Source organism: Desmodus rotundus, chromosome 2 (assembly GCF_022682495.2).
Source record: "Desmodus rotundus isolate HL8 chromosome 2, HLdesRot8A.1, whole genome shotgun sequence".
Classification (NCBI taxonomy): Eukaryota; Metazoa; Chordata; class Mammalia; order Chiroptera; family Phyllostomidae; genus Desmodus; species Desmodus rotundus.
This window is the reverse complement of record NC_071388.1, coordinates 15,749,537-15,774,069: the sequence shown is the minus strand read 5'-3', so window position 1 is coordinate 15,774,069 and position 24,533 is coordinate 15,749,537. Positions and strand designations below refer to the sequence as shown.

At 34.2% G+C, this 24,533-nt stretch overlaps 1 protein-coding gene across 2 annotated transcripts in view; it reads left to right on the top strand.

The window, feature by feature from the left end:
- NCAM2 (neural cell adhesion molecule 2) overlaps positions 1 to 24,533 on the top strand; it is a 390,639-nt gene that overhangs the window by 255,581 nt on the left and 110,525 nt on the right. For both annotated transcript variants that reach the window (XM_024562711.3, XM_045196939.2), the window contains exons 6-8: positions 1,305 to 1,422; positions 4,746 to 4,906; positions 7,647 to 7,792. In XM_024562711.3, coding sequence (XP_024418479.2) covers positions 1,305 to 1,422; positions 4,746 to 4,906; positions 7,647 to 7,792 — 425 coding nt within the window. The remainder of the gene's footprint in view (positions 1 to 1,304; positions 1,423 to 4,745; positions 4,907 to 7,646; positions 7,793 to 24,533) is intronic.

Genomic DNA, 24,533 nt, shown 5'->3' with positions numbered 1-24,533 from the left:
TAGTCATAGTAGACTTACATTTATAATGACCAAATGAAAAACAATACATTTTTTATTATGATGTTCTTTTTTCATAATTATAAGAAAAGGCAAACAGGGTATAGAAAGTTAAATTTCAACATAAAATTTAGACTGAATATCTGAAAATCAGTCCATCCTACTGTAATAGTAATTACTGTGTCACTTTAAAACACCGTGTCAGATCATGCCCCCTGCATCTGTTTTTGTGAGGGCAGAACTTGATTTACTGTGATTAATTACTAAGATACATATCCGTTCCTCTCCCCACTATCAAGGACGGTAATGCTGCCCTGCATGCTATTGTAGACACATTTAATATAATCACACAGGTAAATGCTGTCTGGCCAAGTTGTTTAGTATATGTAAAAAACACTAAATGCATTAATATAATTAATTTGGGGAATATCATTTTGTCATGTTCAATTGAAAATCATAAATGTCTTCATTAAATCTAGATTTATGCTTTACTCTGAAATTTAGCTTCTATTATGGATGTTATTGATTCGTTTATTGCAAACACTGCATTTCAGTAACAGTTTCAACATGTCCCGAATGTGCAGCATTTACAGTTTTGCAATGTAATTAGTTAGAAATTGGAGAAGCTTAATTTTAAAATTGAATTGTTCATGAAAATCTATTTCATACTCACTATGGCTTGAGCAGTTTCTCTTTATCAAATGCTCTATAGTTGTTTAAAGAAATTAAATGCAGTTTATCAGAAAGAACATTATAGTTTGACACCTAATTTGAAAGCCCTGTCTTGAAGCAGTGAGTGAATACTTATAGAATTACATATACCAGTGAAAATCCAAATAGGAAATCCATTTATGCTCCAAGTGGATCTCGGTATTGCTGTAAGTCAGGGTGCAATAGTCTGTCTTCTTGTGAGCAGTATTTTGTAAAAAGGATACACACACACGTATACATATATGCAAACATATACACACATATACACATACATATATACATACCTATATATATCACACAAACACACACTAAACTGTTTATTTGGTGTTTTGTTGTTTAGTCTACTTTGATGGATCAAAATAGTAAAATAGTGCTAGGGTGAATTATGTAATTATTCTATTCTACATCAGAAGGTAAATTAGTGATCTGAAAGTCATTTGACTACACAGCCAAGTCAGTCCTAGTGGTACGTACAGAGGTTGACCTTCGAGTTTTAAAGCTCAGCATTGACAGCAACAGAAAGCATGGGTAAAAATGCCCCAATGGCATTGCAGAAAGCTTTTTCATCTCTGTTTATCTATGTCCGTCTGTTTCAGTGCCACCAGCCATCACGATGCCTCAGAAGTCCTTCAACGCCACAGCAGAGAGGGGAGAAGACATGGCACTCTCCTGCAGGGCCTCCGGCTCCCCGGAGCCCACCATCTCTTGGTACAGGTGGGTTGTGTACCCATGCCCCTCTGGCCTCCGTCCTTGGTCAGGCTCCTGAAAAAAATACTTGCAATCTCACCATTCTGTCAGGAAGGAAAGCATTTTTTCTGAATTTTATGTAAAAAGATATCGCGCTTTTGTTTTCAGTCACCTTGGTTAGATTAAACTGTTAAAGAGATCTATACAATGACATAACTCAAGTCAAAGGTGCACCCAGAGCCCTGACCATTCTGTCTATAAGGCGTGTTTACTTTTTATTATTCATTTATTTTTAAGTGTACACTTTATAGTTTTCTATTTTCATTTCTTATACTTTATTTTTTAATTTTATTTTAATTACAGTTTAAATTACATTATAGTATATTAGTTTCAGGTATATATATAGCACAGTGGTAAGACACTTGTATAATTTACAAAATAATTTCCCAGTAATTCAGGTACCCACTTGGCACCACATAACTTATTACAATATATTGATATTCCCTGTGTTGAGCTTAACATCCCCACAGCTATTTTGTAACTAACAGTTTATACTGCTCCATCCCTCACCTTTTTCACCTATTCCCCCACACTTCCTCTCCTCTGGCAATCACCAGTTTGTTCTCTGCATGTATCTGTCTGTTTCTGTTTTTTTATTTGTTTGTTTGTTTTTGATTTGCTTGTTTGTCTCACCCAACTAAGAACTCCATCCTCCAACTCCGATACACTATCTGGCTCTGTCTAGGTTCTCCTTCTATCAGCTGTAGCCTGCAAACTGTCCTCAGGTAGAGGCTGTGAGGGGCCTCAGAGTTCACTGTCATGTACTACTTATTGGCCAATGTTTGTAACCTGTTACTTAATATGTGTGTGCAGTGTTTTATTTTTTGAAATGTGTGGGTACATATATCCCTATTATTACATTATAGTAAACAGTGGTATTATTTCCCCTTCTTTATCATTTCCATTAATTCATTAACCTTAACCTCTATTTCGTGTGCCTGGAAAAGAGGCACTTAGAGAAATGGTTTGAGTTTCAAAGGATGGACTCATGGAATGCCATTCAAATCCTTTGGGAGTTTTTCTTAGACGATGGCATTCCACAGAAATAGATTGTGAATAACAATGTGTAATTCTGTCTAACAGGTTTGTTGGCAGAGGTATCAAGAACTATAGCCTTGTTTGTTATCCTTTAATGATATTTTTAATTTGAGCTTTTTTTCCTTTTTTTCTTTGCCTTAATCTATGGAGTAGATTTATTAGCTCAAGTAGCTGAAAGTCCACAGGTGGCTCAGGGCTTACATTCGGTCCAGCTGGGACCAAGTGTGTATGACTCTGCATTTCTTTCACCTTTGCCCTCTTGGGTGTTTTGGCTTTGTCCTCATGCCAGTTGCCCTCATGGTCACAGAGATGCAGCAGTTTGAGTCCTGATGTTGGCAACCAACTGTCATCATCCAGCACAGGAGGGATCTCCACCTTCCTTTTATCATTTAATGAAGTAGAAGCAATCGGTGTGGCCAGGGGTGTCTGCAGTAATTGACTCAGACCCACATTACCATATTGCCGCCACACCTGAACAAGTCACGGAGACAAGAGGGAAGAGACTGCAGTGCTTTGTCTGTGTCAGTCAGGGTCTCAGTTGAGCTCCCTTGAGAGCTCAAATCATGGATTTTGTTTTCCCTTGAAAATTCCCAGAGTATGCGAGCCATCTTCTTTCTCTTCTCTCCCACCATAGTAGATCTCTTCTCATCCCCCCTAAAAACAAAACCCAAAAAGGTGTAACTCATTAATAGGATTTATAATACCCTCCATTACTGCCAGTCATATAATGAACTCTTCATGATAAGTGCCCACGTATTACTCATTTGCTGTACTTCAAACATTTAGTACAATATATCACGTGAGCCAAGGAAATAACCCTCATGAGAAACAAAACAAAACAAAACACTGGAACTTAGTTAATCTGCCACTTTTATTACTGTGTGAATTGAAGGATGTGGAAACCATACTAAATTTTTTAGTTATAATCTGTGAGTAAGAGTAGAGGAGGAAATGCACATATGAGGTATGTGTGAGAATTCAGCCAGGTGAATAATATAAGGAAAGCGTTGTATAAATCACAAGTTATTGAAACTTTTGTATTATTATTATGTTAGTAGTAGTATTAAGTGTATATTTTTCATTGACTAGATTGAGAAATATATTGCATCACCAGCTTCACTGAAAGCTTTATGAATACATGAAATTCTATCCAAAAGTGCTGAAATGTCATTTTTATAATTGTAAATATTAGATCAGGAAAAACATGAGAAAGATAAAGTACAGAGTACTAACATCATTTCTTCTTAGTTTATAAAACCTAATTTTTCACTCTATTCTTATGATATTTTTTTCACATTTCATGATTTATGTAGAGATGCCAATTGAAATTGAAAAAACAGATGTTACTGAATTATAGAAGGGTAGGGATTATATTAAGATATATGCCAGTGCTTTCTGGAAAGCAAAACCAAAATTCATTGGATCACTTGGTATGTCGAAGAATTGTGCTGTTTCAATAGAGGACATATTTTTCAATATTTTAAAATATTTTTCTTTTTAAAATTTATACATGTATGGACAAGTAGTTCTTATCAGCCCTAAAAAACAGATCCTAAGCTGTGTACAGCAGTGAACTTTAAAGTCAATCAAAAAGTATTTAAATCTAAGAAGGAATTTATCAAAAAATGATTTCTCCTCATTAGTGAATTAAATCATAATATTCATCATAACTTCTTTTGCTGTATTTTTGCATAATCACTGCATCTTACCATTTATTGGCAGTACTTATTTTCAAAATAAACTGGTTGTGTATTTAAATTGCATTTACTTGGACCTCCTTTAAAGATGTTTCCATAGAAATTCTATTAAATATGTCCCAGGAACCTAATGAATAAAGCTTTCATAAATATGTGTTGACTCACCAACATAGAAAAGCATATGAATTAAAATCATCAAAGAAACTTTTTTTGGTTTAATAATCTCAGTACAGTTTGAACCAATGTGCTTTTTTGCCTAAGATTAGTATCAATATTTCAGTATAATTCAAATGTTATTGTCTCTAAATTCAAACTATTTTCAGGTATAACTTAAATATCTTTGCAGTAAGTTTTACTGGTCTATACTAGAACTATACTTTTGATAGGAATACAACCTTGTGTGCCAATCTCCAGGAAATGATTGACAGCTGCAGATCAAAAAGTCGATTATCATTTTCTCCAGAGTCATGAAGTCAGATTTATGAAGATCAACCTCTGTGGGTTTCTTTGCTTGTTTTATTTTTGTTTTCTCTTGTGTGTATTTGTTTGTTTTAGGAACGGCAAGCTCATTGAAGAAAATGAAAAGTACATATTGAAAGGAAGCAATACAGAACTCACTGTCAGAAACATAATCAATAGTGACGGGGGCCATTATGTCTGCAGGGCCTCAAATAAGGCAGGAGAAGATGAAAAGCAGGCCTTCCTCCAAGTCTTCGGTAAGTATTATATCTTAGTGGTTAAAACTGAGGTCTACAGGATGGCCAGGGTCAAATCTTATTCTGTCAATATTATGAACTGTTTAAATTAAATTAAACAGTTCATAATTAAGTATCAGTTTTTTCATTTCTAAAATATATTTTAAACTTGCAGCTACCAGATATAATTGTTTTAAGAATTGCATGAAATTATATGTTCGTTTCTCTAAAATATTGGCTGACTTATAATAGGGGCTTGAAGAAAATTCATTTAAATTACACTACTGGGATCTCATATAGTTACGGGTTGATCTTCATAAATCTTTAAATGAAATATGTTAGCATCAGCTTTACTTTCATCATACTTAAAAAGAGCACACCTATAAGGCTATAATTAGGAGACATTGACTTGCAGCTATAATTAAATATTCCCATTTCATTAAAAGGAAATATAATATAAGTCTTCTATAATTACTAAAAGCCATATTGCCTTCTTTGGTAATCTTATAAAGAGTAGAAAACTAGCATGTTTTTTATAATTTATTTATTTAGCATTCATTGTGTTTTCAAGAAGAAAAGCAATTTTGCTGGGGAATATTTAAAATATGAGTGTTCGCTTTAAAAAGCATAACACTAAAAATTATATGCAGTACTAACATTCAGTATATTTTCTCCATGTTTAAAAACATTGCTGACAAAATGCTTTCACAGCAGAGATGGAAAAGGAGGGAGGGAGGACTGAGTAACAGTAAGAAGGACCAGTGTTCGCCTCTGGAAGATGCACTCGTCCCAGACCCACAGACCAAAACTGAGCTGGTCATACACACAGGCATGTCCTCTGCCAGCTGGGCCTGTGATCACGTAATAGAAGTATTTCCTGAGCAGAGAAATTTCATAAAGCTCATATTCTGCTAGAGTGAGACAGACAAAAATATATCAAAATATATGAAAATAATTAAATAAAATTGGAATAGCAAAATACTGTAAGAAGAAAGTGAAGATGGATAAATTTAATAGCATTGGGTAGAGAGAAATATTATTTTGGATAGCATGGTGTTGGAAAGTTCATCAAAAGGGTAATGCGTACATGTGTCTACACAAAATCTTTAATGATGAGATGTCAGCAAAACTAAAAGGCAGGAGAAAATTGTTCACAGAGAGGGAAGAACAAATTATTAGGAATTATAGAAAGCCAGTTATTTGTTTCAACAGTATTTCCCACTTAAAAAAAAGTTCTCTTTAAAACCTGCAACATGAGCCCCGGCTGGGTGGCTCAGTTGGTTGAGCATCATCACCCCATACACCAAAAGGCTGCGGATTCGACCCCAGGTCAGGAAGCATACCTGGGCTGGGGGTTCCATCCTGGTGGGGGCACATAGGAAAGCAAACAATTGATGTTTCTCTCTCATCCCTCTCTCTCTCTCTTCCCCGCCTCCCTTCCCTCCCTTCCTCTCTCTAAAAATCAGTGAATATGTCTTTGGATGAGGATTAAGATAAAAACTTCCCACATTAAATAAATGTAACTCAGCATCACAACTTAATTAATTAAATTATAGTGTCTTGAGATAATTCCAAAGGGTAATGTTCTCAGTCTACCTAAATGGGCTCATATTAAATATTGCTTATTTACTTATTATTTAATAGGGTAGCAGTGAATGAGAACAGATGTGACTAAAGTTTCAATATTTTCATCTTTTCAAATAGAAAATAATGCATGAAGTATATCACACATCACTGTTGTAATCGATTTTATATGGTAACCTGAACAAATTTGTATTATTTTTAACACAAAATCATGTATATACATAGCAGAAATGTAACTAAATCTGTAAGTCAATGGAGTAAACACTGAATTCTTAAAAAGTATGTGTATTATATTTCAATATATTTACTATATTTCTGATATCAGGAATCTAAGTTTCTAAGATTAAGAACAATTTATTTATACCCACTTAAAGATTTAAAAATACCTGTCACTTGTCTCCAAATAACAAGGACTGGATTTTATCCTTTTTATGTCCTAACAAGTAAAAATGTAGTAAATGCAGATTCAGAGTTTACAAACATGAAGCTGCGTAGTGCTATGCAAATTTGTGGACGGCCATCATTTTTAATATTAAGGTAATTTAAATTAGTAGACATAATGTTTTTTCCTTTTCAAAGAAATCATAATTTTAAAGAAATACTTAACTAAATTGCCTAATAGTATTGTTAAGATAAACTGAGGCCAAAATAAATCAGCTCAGATAATATAAGTAAATAGCGTTTATTTACCTTTATTTCATATATTTGTAAATATTGTACATAATTATACATACTACAAACTCAGGGTTCAGCCATTATTTTTTTTTCTCTTTGGTGAAATTGTTTTAAGAGCAAGGAGATAATCACTCATTAGGTGAATGCCATCCTCCCCATGCCCCATCCACGCACTTACACATGTGGCTTTAAAAGAAATTTTAATTTGTGGTTTAAAAGAAGAAATACATAATAAAGTGTCTCTTTAACTGGCAAAATTTTGGAAGGGATTATAATTTTTATGTTTGTAAGTAAGACACTTCAAATTATTTTATAATGATTGACAGGAATCATTTCTGAAACTTTTTTACCTGTTTGCAACTCTCTTGGTGCCTCTCTGAAGCAAGGCACGCTGCTGTAGCTGCTAAAACGTTAAGCATTCCCTGCCGCACTAGTGTGGACTTCAGTGCCCAGCATGGCTTTTCCTCCAATGCAGATTGAGTGATGTATATATTCTTTACAGTACAGCCTCACATAATACAGCTTAAAAATGAAACTACATATGAGAATGGTCAAGTCACACTCACATGTGAAGCGGAAGGGGAGCCGATACCAGAAATCACTTGGAAAAGAGCCGTGGATGGAATCACATTCTCCGAAGGCGATAAGGTAACAGCCAAATGCACAGTGGTTTTCAGTACCATTGTATTTTCAGTGTTTTGCATGTTATTAAATCTCACATTGAACTCCAACTTATGAAGTAACTTGTAAGAATACAATAAGGGTTTTCTTTTTATAACATGGTAACTCCACCACAGTCAGCCTAAAACCAAATTCAGAGAGAAAAAGGTCAAAGTGTAGTATTTAAAGATGTTTGTTTATTAAGCCATACCATCTTAGATTGTTGATATATTTAAGTTTGCCTAGTTGATTTTTGGTATATGTTAAATCTATAAAATATCTTATGGCAATTTTAATTCCTCCGCCCTATGCTGTGAAAATGAAAGTACTTTACATTCACAGAAGTCTGGTTGTCGCTTCACTCTTTCCTCTTGAGTTGTCTTTGTGCAGTCCGAGAGTAGGTTTCTGCCTTCCTATACTCTAGAGCCCAGGAAGACAAACAAGTACGAAAGTAAACCGGAGCCCTCCCAGCAGAATTCACATGAGTTACTTAGGAGTCAATTAAACATCATCATATGTTTCACTACACTCCATGGATTTCCATAATTATTATTTTTCATAACTACTCATATTAAAGTCCAAGCCTAGACTGAAGTGGAACATAAAAACATAGTGAATTAATGATATGATAGACTGGCATTTTCATAGATGTGAACATTTTAACAAACTGATAGATTGCTTTTATTTTCTCAATGTTAAAGGCAAACTTCCTTTAAACTCCTTTCATTAATTTAAATCAACTTATGTGAAAGTTAAAGATTTCTAAAATATAAGTAGCTTTGACTTTCCAACATTAATAACAGAAAAAAATGAAATCAATTTATCTAAAATATACTTCCTATTTCTTCAACTCATTATATCATTTTAGACAACATACTAACTCAGGTGACTCCCTGTCCATTTACAATTTATCTTTTGAAAGAATGTATTCCCACATACATCACCCTTCTTTGCCTATTTCCTCCTCATCAGAGCATATATAAGAGGGTATGTATCTTTAGTAATAAACAATCATTTCATATATGAAAATGGAAAATAAAATGTATAAATATGAATAATATTGATCATTTTCTAGAAACCCAGAGAAACAGTATAGTTTGCTTTAATATTTTTCTTAACAGAAAATCGTAGGTATCATTATAGCACAGTTGGCAGGTCTCAAAGGAGTTATAGTTCCATAAAAATGTTTAAAATTGTCAAAAAGCAATTAGATATAGAAAACTGGAGGTAAATGCTTTCATGTCGATTTAGCACACTTCTTTAGACAAGATGACTGGGATAAAATTTTCTTGTCTGTAAGCCCTTATTAATTGTACCTTCATATTTCTAACTCAGGCTTTCATTATTTTCCTGTCTACTGTAAATTTCCTTAAGTGTATCTTCTCAAAGGTAGCTTTTATTCTTTATTGAAAACATGCTTCTTTATTATATACCAAGAATGAGAGATGCATTGTATTCAGTTATTTTATCAGTACAAAGTCATCAAGAAACTGAGGGCCTGATATTTTATTCTCCAGTCTACACCCCAGGCTACCCAAAACTATATACAAAGATTTCTTCCATACTAATTGTGAATATAATCATCTAGTTTATGAGTTTGTTAAGGACTATATCTACTAAAGCACATCTATTTTTTATCTAATCTTTATTTTATTTTTTCCATTACCATTTAGTCCCCTTATACTCCGTCCCCCCAGCAATCGCCGCACTTTTGTCCATGTCTGTGAGTCCTCTTTCCTTTCTGCTCAATCCCTTCACTCCCTCATCACTCCCCACTAGATGTCATCCTGCTCTCCATCTATTCACTTAGCATAATGTTCCTCAGGTCCACATACGCTGTTGCAAAGGGTAAAAGTTTCTTCTTTACGGCTGAGTAGAGTTCCATTGTGTAAATGTTCCATAGTTATCTTATCCACTCATCTACTGATGGATACTTGGGCTGCTTCATTAGGTTGGCTAATGTAAATAATGCTGAAATGAACACAGGGGTGCTTATGTTCTTTCGAATTAGCTTTTTGGGGTTCCTTCAGATATATTCCCAGAAGTGGGAAAGCTGGGTCAAAAGGCAGAACCATTTTTAATTTTTTGAGGTATCTCTATACTGCTTTCCACAGTGGCTGCACCAGTCTGCATTCCCAAGAACAGCACAAAAGGGTTTCTCTTTCTCCACATCCTCGCCAGCATTTCTTTGTTTGTTGATTTATTGATCATAGACATTCCAACAGGTGTGAGATGATAATCTCATTGTGGTATTAATTTGCATTTCTCTGATGATTAGTGACATTGAGCATCTTTTTATGTCTATTGGCCGTCTGTATGTCCTTTTGGAGATGTGTCTATTCAGGTCCTTTGCCCATTTTTTAATTGGGAGGTTTAATTTTTTGTTGTTGAGTTTTGTAAATTCTATATAAATTTTGGATATTAACCCCTTATCAGATTTTTTGTGACTCTGTTCTCCCATTCTGTGGATTGTCTTTTTATTTTGTTGATAATTTCCTTAGCTATGCAAAAAAACTTTTTACTTTGATATAGTCCCATTTGTTTATTTTTTTTCTTTTGTTTCCCTTGCCTGGGGAGATGCAGCCAATAAAATATTGCTATGAGCAGTGTCTGAGATTTTTCTGCTTCTATTTAATCCTATGATTTTTATTGTTTCAGGTCTAACATTTAAGTATGTGGTCTGCTTTTAATTTATTTTTGTGTATGGTATAAGAAGGTGGTCTGTTTTCATTTCTGTGCATCTATCTGTCCAATTTTCCCAACACGACTTACTGAATAAACCATATGTAGCCCATCATATGTGGTTGCTTCCTCTGTCAAATATTAATTGACTATAAAGAAGTGGGTTTATTTCTGGGCTCTCTATATTGTTCCATTGATCTATGTGCCTGTTTTTATGCCACTACCATGCCGTTTTGATTACTATGGTCTTATAGTATAGTTTCATATTAGGTGGCATGATTCCTCCAACTTTGTTTTTCTCTCTCAGATTGCTGTTGCCATGCAGGGGCTTTTGTGGTTCCATTTACATTTTTGAAATATTTGTTCTAGTTATGTGAAATACATCATTGAAATCTTGATAAGAGTTGCATTGAATCTATACATTCCTTTGGGTATTATGGACATTTTAATGATGTTAATTCGGGAACGCTCAGCTTAGGGGGTACCACCAGCAGTCCTGAATGTGCTCATGTGGGGGAGTTTGCTGTAGTGGCAGTTCTGAAGAAGGATCGAACTATCGTGTTAATAAATCAGAAAATAATCTTGCATGATATACCTCTCAGAAACAAGAAAGATACAACACTTCTACTCCACTCTTTCAAATTCACAACTATTTTATCTATTATCTAATGCATCTTACCTACATTTAAAATAACACTTATTTTTTTAAACTTCAGAAAATATTAAAACATGCAATGTGTAAGAAAAATAGAACATCTACTTGCTTTAGAAATATTTTCTGAACATCCTTTGTTATTTCAGGATATTATTTTGTTCTTTATTCTATTTTTAAAGAAATGTCACAGTTTTTACTCAATAACTTAACAATTCATTTATTGAAAATTGCTAGACAATGTATTGTTGTGATAACTCAAGTACAAATGATGATATTTCATTAAAATATTGATTTACTGAGGTTATCCAAAATCCATTACATTGACGGTTGAATTTTAGCACAATTGAATGGAGTCATCCTAAGATACATTTGTTGATAAGAATTAAAGTCCCTAGCTTTTTCATTTATTAGATGATATATACTTACTTTTAGTAATATTTACATGTATACAGTAGAGTTTACACAAGAACCAAAGCTTACTATGGAATATGCAACAACTTTGAAATGAAAGTTATACATTGTTTTTGCAATTTTCAAACAAAGTAACCTATTTTTTTACTTTGAAAATCTACATCTTAAAAATAAAACCATGCTTCCTCACAGAGTTGATCTGAGGTTTAGGTAAAATTGTGTGTCTGAACTATTTCAACATAGATTCTGGCATTAACACCTGTCAACTATTCTAAATCAGTTTGTTTACATCAATTGTATTATCATTCTTGCAACAAATTTTAGTACATGTAATATTACAGGTATTTCCCTGGCTTGGTAGCTCAGTTGGCTACAGCATCGTCCCACTATGCCAAGGTTGTGGGTTCATCCCAGGCCAGGGCACATACAAGAATCAACCAATGAATGCTTAGATAAATGAAACAAGTCGGTGTCTCTGGGTGTGTCTCTGTCTCTGTGTGTGTCTCTCTCTCCCTTTCATCTCTTTACCTATAACCAATAAATATATTATAGGTATTGATAGATTAGTTTGGGAAAGTCACCAAGCATCACACAGGTCAATGTTTAATCCTAACTGCCTCCCTTTGGTGTGTTATTTACCACATGACTTCTCATATCTCATTTTAGTTTCTATATGTCTAAATCTGGGCAATAATAAGACCTACCTGGAAAAAGTTTCTTAAGATGAAATGAAAGACAATAATAATTATCTCAGCTACAAATTGCACAATTTTAAAAATGTCATTTTCTTGTGTCTTTGGAAATTTCCCGTCTTTAGATGTTTTGTATGAGAAAATGATTGTATTAATTCTGTGTCAACATCTGTTGCCCAAAAGGAACCAAACTAAAATTTCAGTGAGCATAGCCATGTGCAATGTATTAATGATACCGTCTACAAGTAAAGTAGAATGTTCTTATAGTTGCCGCAGATGGTTCTTCCTTGATGTAGCTATATGTGAGGGTTTACAATAATCTCTATCAATTTAATGGCTCACATATGAGTTTTTCTCACCACACTAAGTTCCAGATCTTCTTGTAACTACAGTAGATATTACATTCTGCTTGGAAGATGACAGTGTCGGGACTCCGCATTTGAGTTTCACCTTATCACTGGGTGTTTAGTGTTCATCCGCACCGCTGGCGGGAGTGCAGGTGAGGGGACTTCTGGATAGGGAGAGATGCCCAAGTTACTCTTAAATGATAAACGCTGGTCTGCCTTCCTGTGGGGCACAAAATCAGGACCAGAAACATTACAGATTTTCACAGCATCATCTTCTTTCCCCCTTTCTCCCTGGTCTACCTTCTTGCCATCTTCTGCAATTTTTTCTTTTAGGGAGTGAGTCATGTTTTGCCCACTTTTGGGCCCTCTTACACCTCCCATATTAGGTACCAATAAACATTGATTTGGAATAGACTCTTCCACATTCCAAGAAGTACTCAGGTTGGTCATTTGAAAACAAAGAAAGAGAAATGCTGTGCTCCACAAAAAAAAGTTACTAAAGAATCAGTTGTTTTTCACAAATTTTCAAAATATAACTTTATAATCATATGATACCACTGGTTTATTTTAAACCTGTTAAAAAAGAAATATTACTTGTCATTTTAAGATGAAAGAGAAGTAAAAAGTTGTACCGGGAGTTATTTTTTGCCTCTAGAATTCTGACAAAATGGTAAACACAACTGTTGGCGATTTCATCTGTGTAATAGAATGTTGTATGTAATAAAGTGCTTATGCTCTTGTCTGTGGATGATATCTAACATGTGCCATTTATCTATTCTTAAGACACAGATTCTATAATAATTTTATTTCCAGCTACACTTTTCCTGCATAGTAAATTATAAGCTACTAGAAATTAGCTCCACTCTACACTGAATAGGAAGTATTTGGAATGTATAACAATAGTTACAATTATTTGAAAATAGAATTTCTCAAACATCAGTCATTGCACCATCAGCTTTGTTTGTTTTCTATATTCACATACTGTCTAGAATGTTATAAACCAATTTTTTCTTTAAATTACACTAGTTTTTCATTTATTATTATCCTAAACAAAAATACCAGTGAAATCAAAAGTATTATTATATGTTATATTTTAAATACAGACTCAAATCAATATAAAACTATAAAATAATAATTGATTTTCAAAGTAACACCTAAACTCGGCAGGTACACCTTCACTAGTGTAGAGACCACACTTGTAAAACACTGCTTGTGTGTCAAACATGGTTTGAATTAACATGGTGCCTGTTTACCCATGAAGTTTTGAGGAGTGGAGCATGTATACAGATATTTCAATTATGACAGCACCCCTTTCCCATCCTCCTACTTGTGGGGCCAGCACTTCTCCCCAGTAAATAAGTATGCTGCTTTATTAATAAATGGGCAACAACTTCAGAAATTTGATAACAGAAACTCGTTTCACTTTGATCCTCAACTCCATGTGGTCCTTTCACAACGATGCCAATAAAATCAGTACATAAAACAGGCGATTAACCTTCAAAATGATTTCTTCTTTTATCTGAGGTAAAATATGAAATTCTAGCCTTGGTCTGAGTTTGGATCAATAAAAATTCATGATTAAATAGGAGGGCTTTGTGTTCTTTTACATTCACTTGATAAAGTGTCTTTCTGAGTCGAAGATAACACGCTTACAGACTCAAATTTAACTTTAGCATTTTCTATATATTCTTCTTTGTTCAAATAACTAGATGCATTTAAATTGAAATTTATAATTTAAAAAAGTTTTAATACAAAGCATGAATAGTCCACATTAATATTTTTTGCACTTAGATAGAAGTCATATTATACCAGGATCTTTCTTTCTACTTTAATTGTGTAGAAATGATAAGCATTTTTTCCATAATATTAAGCACTATGATCTGGACAATACCTACTTAAAATGTTCTTGCAGCCTAAAATACCAAGACCAAAGGAATTTCTAGCTTAAATAAAAATAGTTCTTTCATATTACTACTTGAATAAAATATGATGTTTTAAATTTTATAACAATTTAAATATCTCAGTATATAAATACTTATTACACTACTGCATTCATTATTATATTATTTTATGCTCTTGACTATTATTCTTTCTTTAAAGATTTTATTTATTACAATACTGCATTAATATATCATTTTATGCTCAGATATTATTATTTTAAGATTTTATTATGTATTTTCAGAGTAAGGGGAAGGGAGGGAGAATGGGAAGGAGAGAAATATCTATGTGTGGTTGCCTCTTACACGCCCCCTACTGGGGACCTGGCCCGCAACCCAGGCATGTGCCCTGACTGGGCATTGAAACAGTGACCCTTGCTTCACAGGCCTGCACTCAATCCACTGAGCCACACCATCCAGGTCTGGGATATTTTTCTTTTTTGTGTATAATTTACTTAAACCACCTTTAATGCAAAGCAAAAGACAATGGAGTGAAATTTTCATATCACATGAAAATCTTCAATAAAACTTCTTAGGTCATATATATATGGTCATATATATGTATATACATACATATGCACATATATAGTGAAGATTACATTAAACTTTTTAAAATTCTAAAGCATATGTGACTTGTTGAAAGATAAATTTCATAAATGTGATCAGCAAAATACTATTTTAATTGATGGAGTTTTATGCAACTGACATTTCTTTACTACTTACCAAAATTCATTGGACATATATCAGCAAATATTATTGAGGAATGTTATCTTGCACGTACTATTGTAGGCACAAAGAATGCAAGAGTAATAAAAAGAAAAGTTTCCTGCTTCGTGGTGCACACAATTTAAGAGGGAAAACAGAATCAAAGCATATTTAAAATCATCAGTCTTTTCTTTATGAATATGAGAGTTTAAAATGTGCAATTTTTGTACTCAGAATAGCATCTTATAATATGTAACTGAACTTTTACAAGGCTACAAATATAGCTTTTGCATATTTTTTACGCTATCACAGACCCGATTCAACGTATTCTTCTGATGTGCCTCTGTATTGGTGTATGACTACTCTCATCAGAATATCTCCTCTCAATTTGCTGTAGGCTGATGAAAATTGCTTAGATTCTGATTTTAAAAAAGAAACTTCAAAATATACATAATGGTATAATTGGCAGCACCTTTAAATTATAGCAGAAAATTTAAGATTTTCAACCCACTCTTTTCAAATAGAAAATACCAAAATGAGATCAAGAAATTCTCAATTATTGATTTAAAAAGAGTCTACAGAGTTTCAAGTATTTGCACTTTATTATAAAATCTCCAGCAAAGTAAAAAGTAAAGTATGATGGCATATTTATAGAATTGTTTCTAAGAATGAAGGACAGTCTGTTAGCATTTTTATACAGCCTTTTAAGTACTTATACTTTGGGGCAACTTTTACAGCTCTATTTTTATTACTTTCATGAGGAATTTTATTTGTGCCTCTACCAAACCCTGAAGCTGCTTGCAGGGATTCAATTATAGGAAAATTTCAGTGCCTGAATCTAAGGCTCATAAGCACACACCACACACACCACACGAACAGAGGTCAAGGAGAGAACTACAATGTAAAAAACAAATAAAATCAGTAAAATGTTTTAATGAATAATGGACTTACATGTACACATATTTAAAGATAGTCATATGTACAGTTGAACTAGACATACTGCTTAATATGGATGATAGATAGTATGGCAAGAGCAAAAGTTACCCATTCCAAGAATCAGGAGTTACAGAAAATGGAATGTTTTAATTCCCAAAGGAGAGAATGTCAATCCCTTGAATTTTTCTAACATGATTTGCAGGATCATCAGTGTCTAAAGGAGAATCTTTTCGTTTGACGTGATGTGCATTAGAGAATCTCAAGTAATCTTTGTTACCGTGAGATTCTGCCTCTCTATGAATGCAGATGTTTGAGTTGCTAATCAGGGGAGTCACACTGAGTGAGGGTTACACACATCAGAATCGCATAAGGAGCTATGTACACACACAGCTGACTGAGCCTCACTCCTAGAGTTCTGACTGAGCTTGGCCCCTGGGTGCTCTGATGTAGTACATTTTTGAGAAAATTAAAGAGCTGAGTTTTATTTTGTAAATTCCCAGAAATAGTTGTTGTGTGTATATCCTGTAAAGATCCTCTGTGTTTGAAATTATTCTTCAATACTATGTTCCTTCCATCACAAGGGTACCTGCATACTTGCTCACAGATACATACCAACACACTTACCGTGCATGGAATCTTCATTCAGAAAACCTAAGATGATTTTGATGTTCTCTACAGCTATACATAGAGGAAGGCAAACAGTAGAAAAGAGAAACCCATTTTTATAACCTGTGGATGCCTAATCATGTTTTCTCTGTTTCTTTCTAGTTCATGAAAATAGCATTTAGTAGGATAATATTATGTGGTCGTTGTGATAGGGATTGTTTGTTTCAATACCTAGATTGTCATTTACCTGCTCTCTGATATCAGCTAAATTGTCGTATTTTTCAGAGGTAAAGTTCCATTATTTATAAAATAAGTCCTCATCAAGCTTTAACATTTTCTTATTCAACGAATGTCTCTATTGACTCAGTAGGTAATAATACATTTTAAGATACAGTTTTTATTCTGATGACAAACCCTTTTAAAATTCAGCTCCTTACTAATTTTTCAGTTCATGATTTTCTAATAATCTAATATAGTGAAACAGTGTGTTTCCAATTTCCTTTTTCTATATACCTTTTCCATTTAACTCGATTATAAGAAAAACTGAGATTACTTTGGTAATATATTTACATTAGAAAAAATGTTAATGTCTGAATGTAGAGAAAAATGCTAGAAGTGTACTCCTGGTACCTGTAGATTTCAATGCCTATATATTTTTTCTTTGTCCAAAGAAAATGGGTTTTTCTGAAGAATTTTGTATTTGAATGACATTTTTAAGGTCTACCTCATGCATTTTTTTATACTAGTACTCTCAGCAATATTGTAGGTCCCTGCTGGGCAACAGGGAAAGTGGATACTTCAATTACCCATCAGATGTAGGTGGTTGAATATAATTAGGCAAGTTGGAAATCTTCCTGAATGCTTCTGAGCTTGCTGAGAGGTGGGTTTTCAATCATTTACAACTTTCTGGAGTTTCTTTTTTGGACCACAGCTCGAAGAACGATTAGAAAAAGTCTAGTCATAAATATAACATATCTCTATGAAAACCATTTTAGGGAGAATTCTGGAAATATTTAAAAATATAAGTGTCATTCTTTTAAAAAATTAATGTACTTTAATTTTACATCTATTGTGAGAATTTTCTTTTGCAAGAAACTGTTATCCTGTTTGTAAATGTGAGTGTAGTTCACAATTTTATAATAATTTCTTGGAGGGAATGTTATTTTCATACTGAAAATGACTTTAGTATGGTTTTATAGTAGAAAATATATGTATTTAAAACTACTAGATCCTCAATGCAGACTCCATTGCACTGTAAACATGGTGCTTCGTGCTTACTCCCTTGATTTACTCATCTAGTCACATGGCTTTAATTACCGACTGGACTCAGCAAACTCAGAAGTTCAACCATGAACCTCTCCACTAAACCCTATTTGTATTCAAAGGCCTATGAGACAAGTCCATTTAGATATTTTATAACTATCTCAAAGTGAAAATATCCAGTCCAGCTCTGTACATTATGTCCACATTTGCTTCTCCCTCAGTCATCCCAATCTCATTAAATTGGCTAAAATTCACAAAGTTATCATTGACTCTTAGATACTACTACTTCCATATTTTATTTTTTAGCAAATTCTATGAGTCCAATTTAAATATAATCATAATTCAAGCATTTGTGGCCATTCAGCTGTTAATGACTGGTCCAAACCATCATAACTACTGGCCTAGACTATTGCAACATTTTTTAAAGAGGTCTCCATGTACCCACCTTTGCTGTTGTCATTCTCATTAAAATAGCCAGGTTGGTCCATTTGAAATAAGCCTGATAACATTACTCTTTTGTTCAGAAACATCCAATAGCTTATCATATCATTTAGAAACCCTTTCTATGACTTCCCTACATAGCTCTATATGATAGGCCACCCTTCCAATCCCTTGTGGCCACCACTTTTTCCACATATCCTACTATCCAGGGCAATTTATTTCAGCCAAATAAGATTTCACATTTCCTCCATCGGTCCTTGGGCCTTGCAGGCTTTACAGCAGTGTGTGTGCTTAATTCACCTAGAACACTGACCAGGACTGCAAGTGCTAAGTGTAGCACAAACTATCACAGACCTTTGACGTGCTGATGCTGTTTCCAGTTGTTTTAGTTTGCTGAGACAGTCCTTGACTGCCAAACAGAAGTTTATATGATAGACTTGATTTTTCACAGTTTTTAACTATGCGTTTGGTGAAGTTAATTGTTGAGTTCATTAGATAAACTAAAAATAAATTGTAGGCCACTGTTTTTTTAATTACAAAACCTGAAGCCAGTTAAGAATATAAACTATATTAAACAAAACACCAGAGTTGATTTGCTGCATGGATATTTGTATTTAATCCTGAAGTTCACTGTGTCCAACAGAGTTGTAGGACCTGGAATAATATGGGGGCAAAATTTAAAACAAAAACACATAACACTAATGTAATAGTAGCATATCCAATAATAAACAACTTGAATAAACTGATGTAACCCTTTAAAACTTAGTGAATTGATAATGTGTCTGGTCATAAATTAAAATCACCTTTGGGTCCAAATGATAGGAAAGATGCTAATTAAGGGGCTCTCCCACACAAGTTCTATGGAAGAAGTGGTTAGTAAGCAATAGAATGGCACTTCTTTCCTGTGTGTACCATGGCTAAGGTGTTGGGGGTTTACTGTGGCTTTAGCCACCATTTCCTGTATTACAGGAAACATACCCAGCTGGCTTTTGTTAATAGCTTTTATATTGTATTTTCTGGCATTACCATTCAACCACCTTATAATCCCCTCTCCGGCTCCCTGTAATCACCACACTGTTGTCCATGACCATGGGTTCCTTTTCCTTTTGCATGATCCCTCCCCCTCCCCCACAGCTGTCATCCTGCTGTCTGTGAGTCTCTCTCTACTTTCCATGTTAGTTCAGTTTGTTAGATTCCACATATGAGTGAAATCATTTGGTATTTGTTTTTTGGGGGTTTTTTATTGGAACTTTGAGATGGCATATTGCATATATATCTACTAATACTATATATTTTAAATATCTTCTCATAAAATTTACAACAATCTGTACTATACTGTACTTATCAACCCTTCTTATTATCAGCATATCACAGCACAATTAGAAGCCTGATGAGGCCAGTTCTTATCACTCCTACGTCTTATACCAAAAGTATTGTAATCTTCTACATCACCTCTGCTTTCTGGGTCTTTGTCTCCCGTCGACTGCCTTTCGTCATAATGTTCATGTCTTTCTCATCCTCTGATGCTTGACATATGTCGCTGAAAAGAACTAATTACAGACTTGTCTGATCCATAATTTTTTATATAGGATGCTTTATCTTAATGTTTTTGATGAAGTCCATGGTGTACATTCTCCTTACAGTTTAAGGATGTGGCATTGATTCTTTTATTTCATACTTGGGACCAGTTTTCATGAAATGGATAGTTTGGGGTTAAGAAAATTTAGTCATTTTTTCTCCTATGTAATATTTTATTATCTTAATAACTTTTCAATCATTTTTGAAGAGTTCCTTATTTAATTTAAGACTTTTAATGCTTATAAAAAGCTTGGTTTGCATATGCAGTCTTTGTTTTAACTTATCTTGATGGACAGTTGCTTTATTTACAACAAAACAAACATAATTCAAAACCAAATAAAAGCAGCTCTGTGGAGATCATATATTTGTTATACACAGTTTTAATTACAGCCATCTATTAGAGATAGGTTGCTTCTTCATATGTGTGACACGATTATTTGAAAATTGTGACTTTGGTATTTTGGTGCATGGTGAGTAGTTTTGGTTGTTTATGTTCATGTCTTACATAAAACACTTCCAATAAATAAAGACTGCTTTCATTTAAACTAACTGTGATTATTATATATGAGTCAGACTGTGAGATAACTTAAGGATAAAATACTGAGGCTTTTTGTCTCCTTAAACCTCTTACCCAATGTGTAGTTATGAGGAATCGAAATAAAGTATGTAATTCATTCAGCAGAACTCAATATTCAAAAAGGAGCATATGTTTGTTATAATACCACCACATATGACAACAATCATAAACAACTACTTGTATAAAATTTATATATATACTTATATATATACACACATGTGTGTATATATATATAATAATGGTAATATTTGAATGTGTATTTGGCATGATGTGATTTTTAAAAGGAAGAAAAGTCATATGTATATACTGGCAGTTACTTTTCTACTTTGTGGTACCAGCCTGAATCGGGTGATACTGTTAAAGGTGATGTGTGGTATACTATGAGTACTCTCATATCTGTGACAAAAGGCAGTCACTAGATGATAAATATGTTGCTTTTTTTTCACTTTAATGGTGGAACTAGTGACAATTTAAAATACTAGTTAGAACTTCTCTTTCCAGGCGTAATGGATAAATGAGGCTTGACATCCACTCCCACTTGAACAACCGCGAGATTTAGGACATAATGGACAGTGCATTGGTCCCCGAAAGAAGAGAAACAAATGATGTGGAGCCTGTGAGTGCTCAAGGCCACTGTCTGGAGCAAGTTTTCACGCTGCAGGCCATGAATGATGTTTCTGTTCATCTCCTTCAGTCGAGGAAACAGTGTTGTTAGTTTGAGTGACTAAGGATGCTACAGTTCACAGGAGGGGGGATCTGTGAGGAGTAAGAGCTTGGTAGAGAAGAGAAAGATTCTAAGAGTGAGAGGTCCAGGGAGCTTCAGCATTTTCCCATGAGTTGTCAACTCTGTACTGATAAGTATCCATGTTTAAGGGAAGTATCCACAACCATCAGGAAAAATAAAAACACTGTTCTTTGTATGCACAGAAACTTCATTCATGTGCTACAGCCTGAAAACTTGCTCTAGACAGTCGGCTTGAAGATCATAGGTCTCATCACTTGTTTCTCTTCTTTCAGGGGTCAGTGCACTTCCCATTATGTCATAAATTTCACTAGTTGTTGTCATTGTTTAAAGTCACAGTGTGAATCAAATACCATATGATACCACTTATAAGAGGAACTAAGGAACAAAATAAAATAACGAGCAAAATAGAACCAGAGATGTGGAATGACTGACAGTGGCCAGAACCAGTGAATGGTAACACTGAACTCATGTCCATGTAGATCCCACAAGACTGGCCTTAGACACCAAACTCATGGCATCTAAGCAGGGGCAGTCATCCTGATGAAGAGCAGAGACCAAGATACGAGCAAGCCATCTGCAGATTTTCTTGCCAAATGTTTCATTGCATGGATATATCATATTTTATGTATTCATGCACCAATAGATGGACACTTTTTGGCTTTAATAATAATGCTGATATGGGCATTCATGTGTAAGTTTTTGTGTGGACATCTATCTTGCTCTTGGAGGTGCAATTTCTGAGTTGTAGAATAGCCCTTTGTTTAAATGTTTAAGTAAACAGTCACAGATTTTATACAAAACACCTGCACCATTCTCCATTCTCACCATCAGTGAATGAGGGTTCCAATATCTCCACATCAGCACTTGTTATTATTCGTCTTTTTGATGATAGTCATTTTAGAGGGTGTGAAGTGGTACTGTGATTTTCTTTTTCATTTTCATTTTCATTTTCATGATGGCTAATGATGTTGAGCATCTTTTCATGTTCTCATTGGTCTTCCCTTGACTTTTAAAGTTCTTTATAAAATGTTGTCTGTCTGTCCGGGTATTCTTCTGTCATCCCTCTTCACCTTATATACATGTTATGCCAGCTCCAAATAGCTTCTTTCAACTCTTTCAATCTGCCATTACCTGTCTAGTCCACACCTGTGTTGTTTCCACTTCCTTCCTAACTTTCTCTCTGTTTTGCTTAGTCAGAGCTGACTTCATGAGGTTACACAATAGCATGGGGCTCAATACTCAGAAGGGTTCTGTGGTTTAATATGCTGCTGCTGTTGTCTTGAAATTTGTAATAATTTTGAGCAAGAGGTCTAACATTTTATTTTGCAGTGAGCCCTTAATATTGTGCACCTAGTCTGATTCCTTGTTTATTATCACATTTATCCTCCTTCAGGTCACAGTTTAGACAGAAATACCTACAAGAAATCATCCCTGACATCTGTAGACTGCATTAGGTCTCTCTCTACCAGCATGTATTGTGTCTGACTTGTGATTTTTTTTTCCTTTCTCAGACTTGACCTATGAGCCTAAGGGCTTTTCCTTCTTTATCCATTTTTCTGTTGAGAACCCAGTACAGTGTCTGAACACTGGCCATAGTATAAAACATGGTTCTTCCACTGTTACAGCTCAGGTGGTGAACCATCCAGCAAAAGTAGTTCAGAACATGCACTCCAGGGTCAAATAGCCTGGACATTCCACCGCTTTCACTTATTAGAGGTGTGGAACCTGGGCAAGGTATTTAATGTTTCTGCACCTCAATGTACTCATATTTAAAATTGGGATGGTGTTAGTCTCAATTTCATGGCAGTTTTATGGGTGTTACGTGAACTTCTAAATGTGAAACATTTAGAATAGTGTATAACTACCATTTAGTGTATGTGTGAGGTGTTATTATTGTTATATTAAATTCCTAGTTGTTGAATAAATTATTGACTATCTATACAAAGAAAAGAAAAGAATGCTAGAGCATGATGAAGAAAGTATGTAAATTAAAACATTTTAAGGTACATATTATTCTTTATTATATTAACTTACACTACTAAGAAGAAGGATAATTGTATTGGGATGACCAAACAATTTGTTTAGTTTTTTTTTCCATACAATGGATATAGTAGTCTTTAGTTGTCTTTAACTTCATTCAAAACAATTTTGTTAGATTTTATTGTGACAGCTGTCATATCAGCATGCATTTAAAAATTTTATCAAAATTGGAGAATTTTTGTGCAGCCATTTTAATGTTGAAAATGGAAGAAGATATGCAACATTTTTGGCATATTATGCTTTATTATTTCAAGAAAGGTAAAAATGTAACAGAAATACAAAAAAGACTTGTGTAGTGTATGGAGAAGGTTCTGTGACTGATCAAACAAGTCGAAAATGATTTGCAAAGTTTCTTGCTACTATTGACATTTTGGCCAAATAATTCTTTGCTATGGGGTTGTCGTTTACATTGGAAGATGTTTAGCAGCACTCCTGGCCTCTCCCCCTTAGGAGCCAATAATAAGAGAGAGTTGACATACCAAAATATACAAATCAATAAAGTTATTGGTGAAAATGAGAAATGTATCTTTTGTTTTATGGAAAAAAAACATTCAGACTTTTTGGCCAACCCAATACGAAAGTTCAGTTTATGAAATCAAAATAAAAAGAAAATTAGGAAGTTGGGAGCAAGCCCAGAGGAAAGAGAAATTGAGACTACAAGTAAATATGTAAATATTATAAGGAAGAAAGAATGTTTCTGTTTAGAATTCTTTCAGAAATTAGTCAACTCAACACAATAGTAACACACTTTTGAGATGTTCATTTGAGTAAAGTAATGCCATCACCTTTAGAGAGCATCTGTTTTCTTGTTTACATATTTAGCAGTTATTCCTAGATGCCACTATCAAGTATTTGAAGTTAAATTTAATTCACATTCAGTCCAGATTTAATGTCATTGTAAAAAGGCACATAGAATATATAATGCAGGACTGCAATTTTTTGTGTGTCTGCATTTGTGCTGGGTTCTGCAAGCATTTTCTCTTTACCTGCCCAGCATCAGGAGATCCCACGTGCCCCCTCTGCTGTGCGCCTGCTGGCTTTCCTCCTTTCCTTTATGTGCCTTCTGGGGAAATCTGCTTGAAGTCTCTACAACACCACCTTTCTTCCACCATTT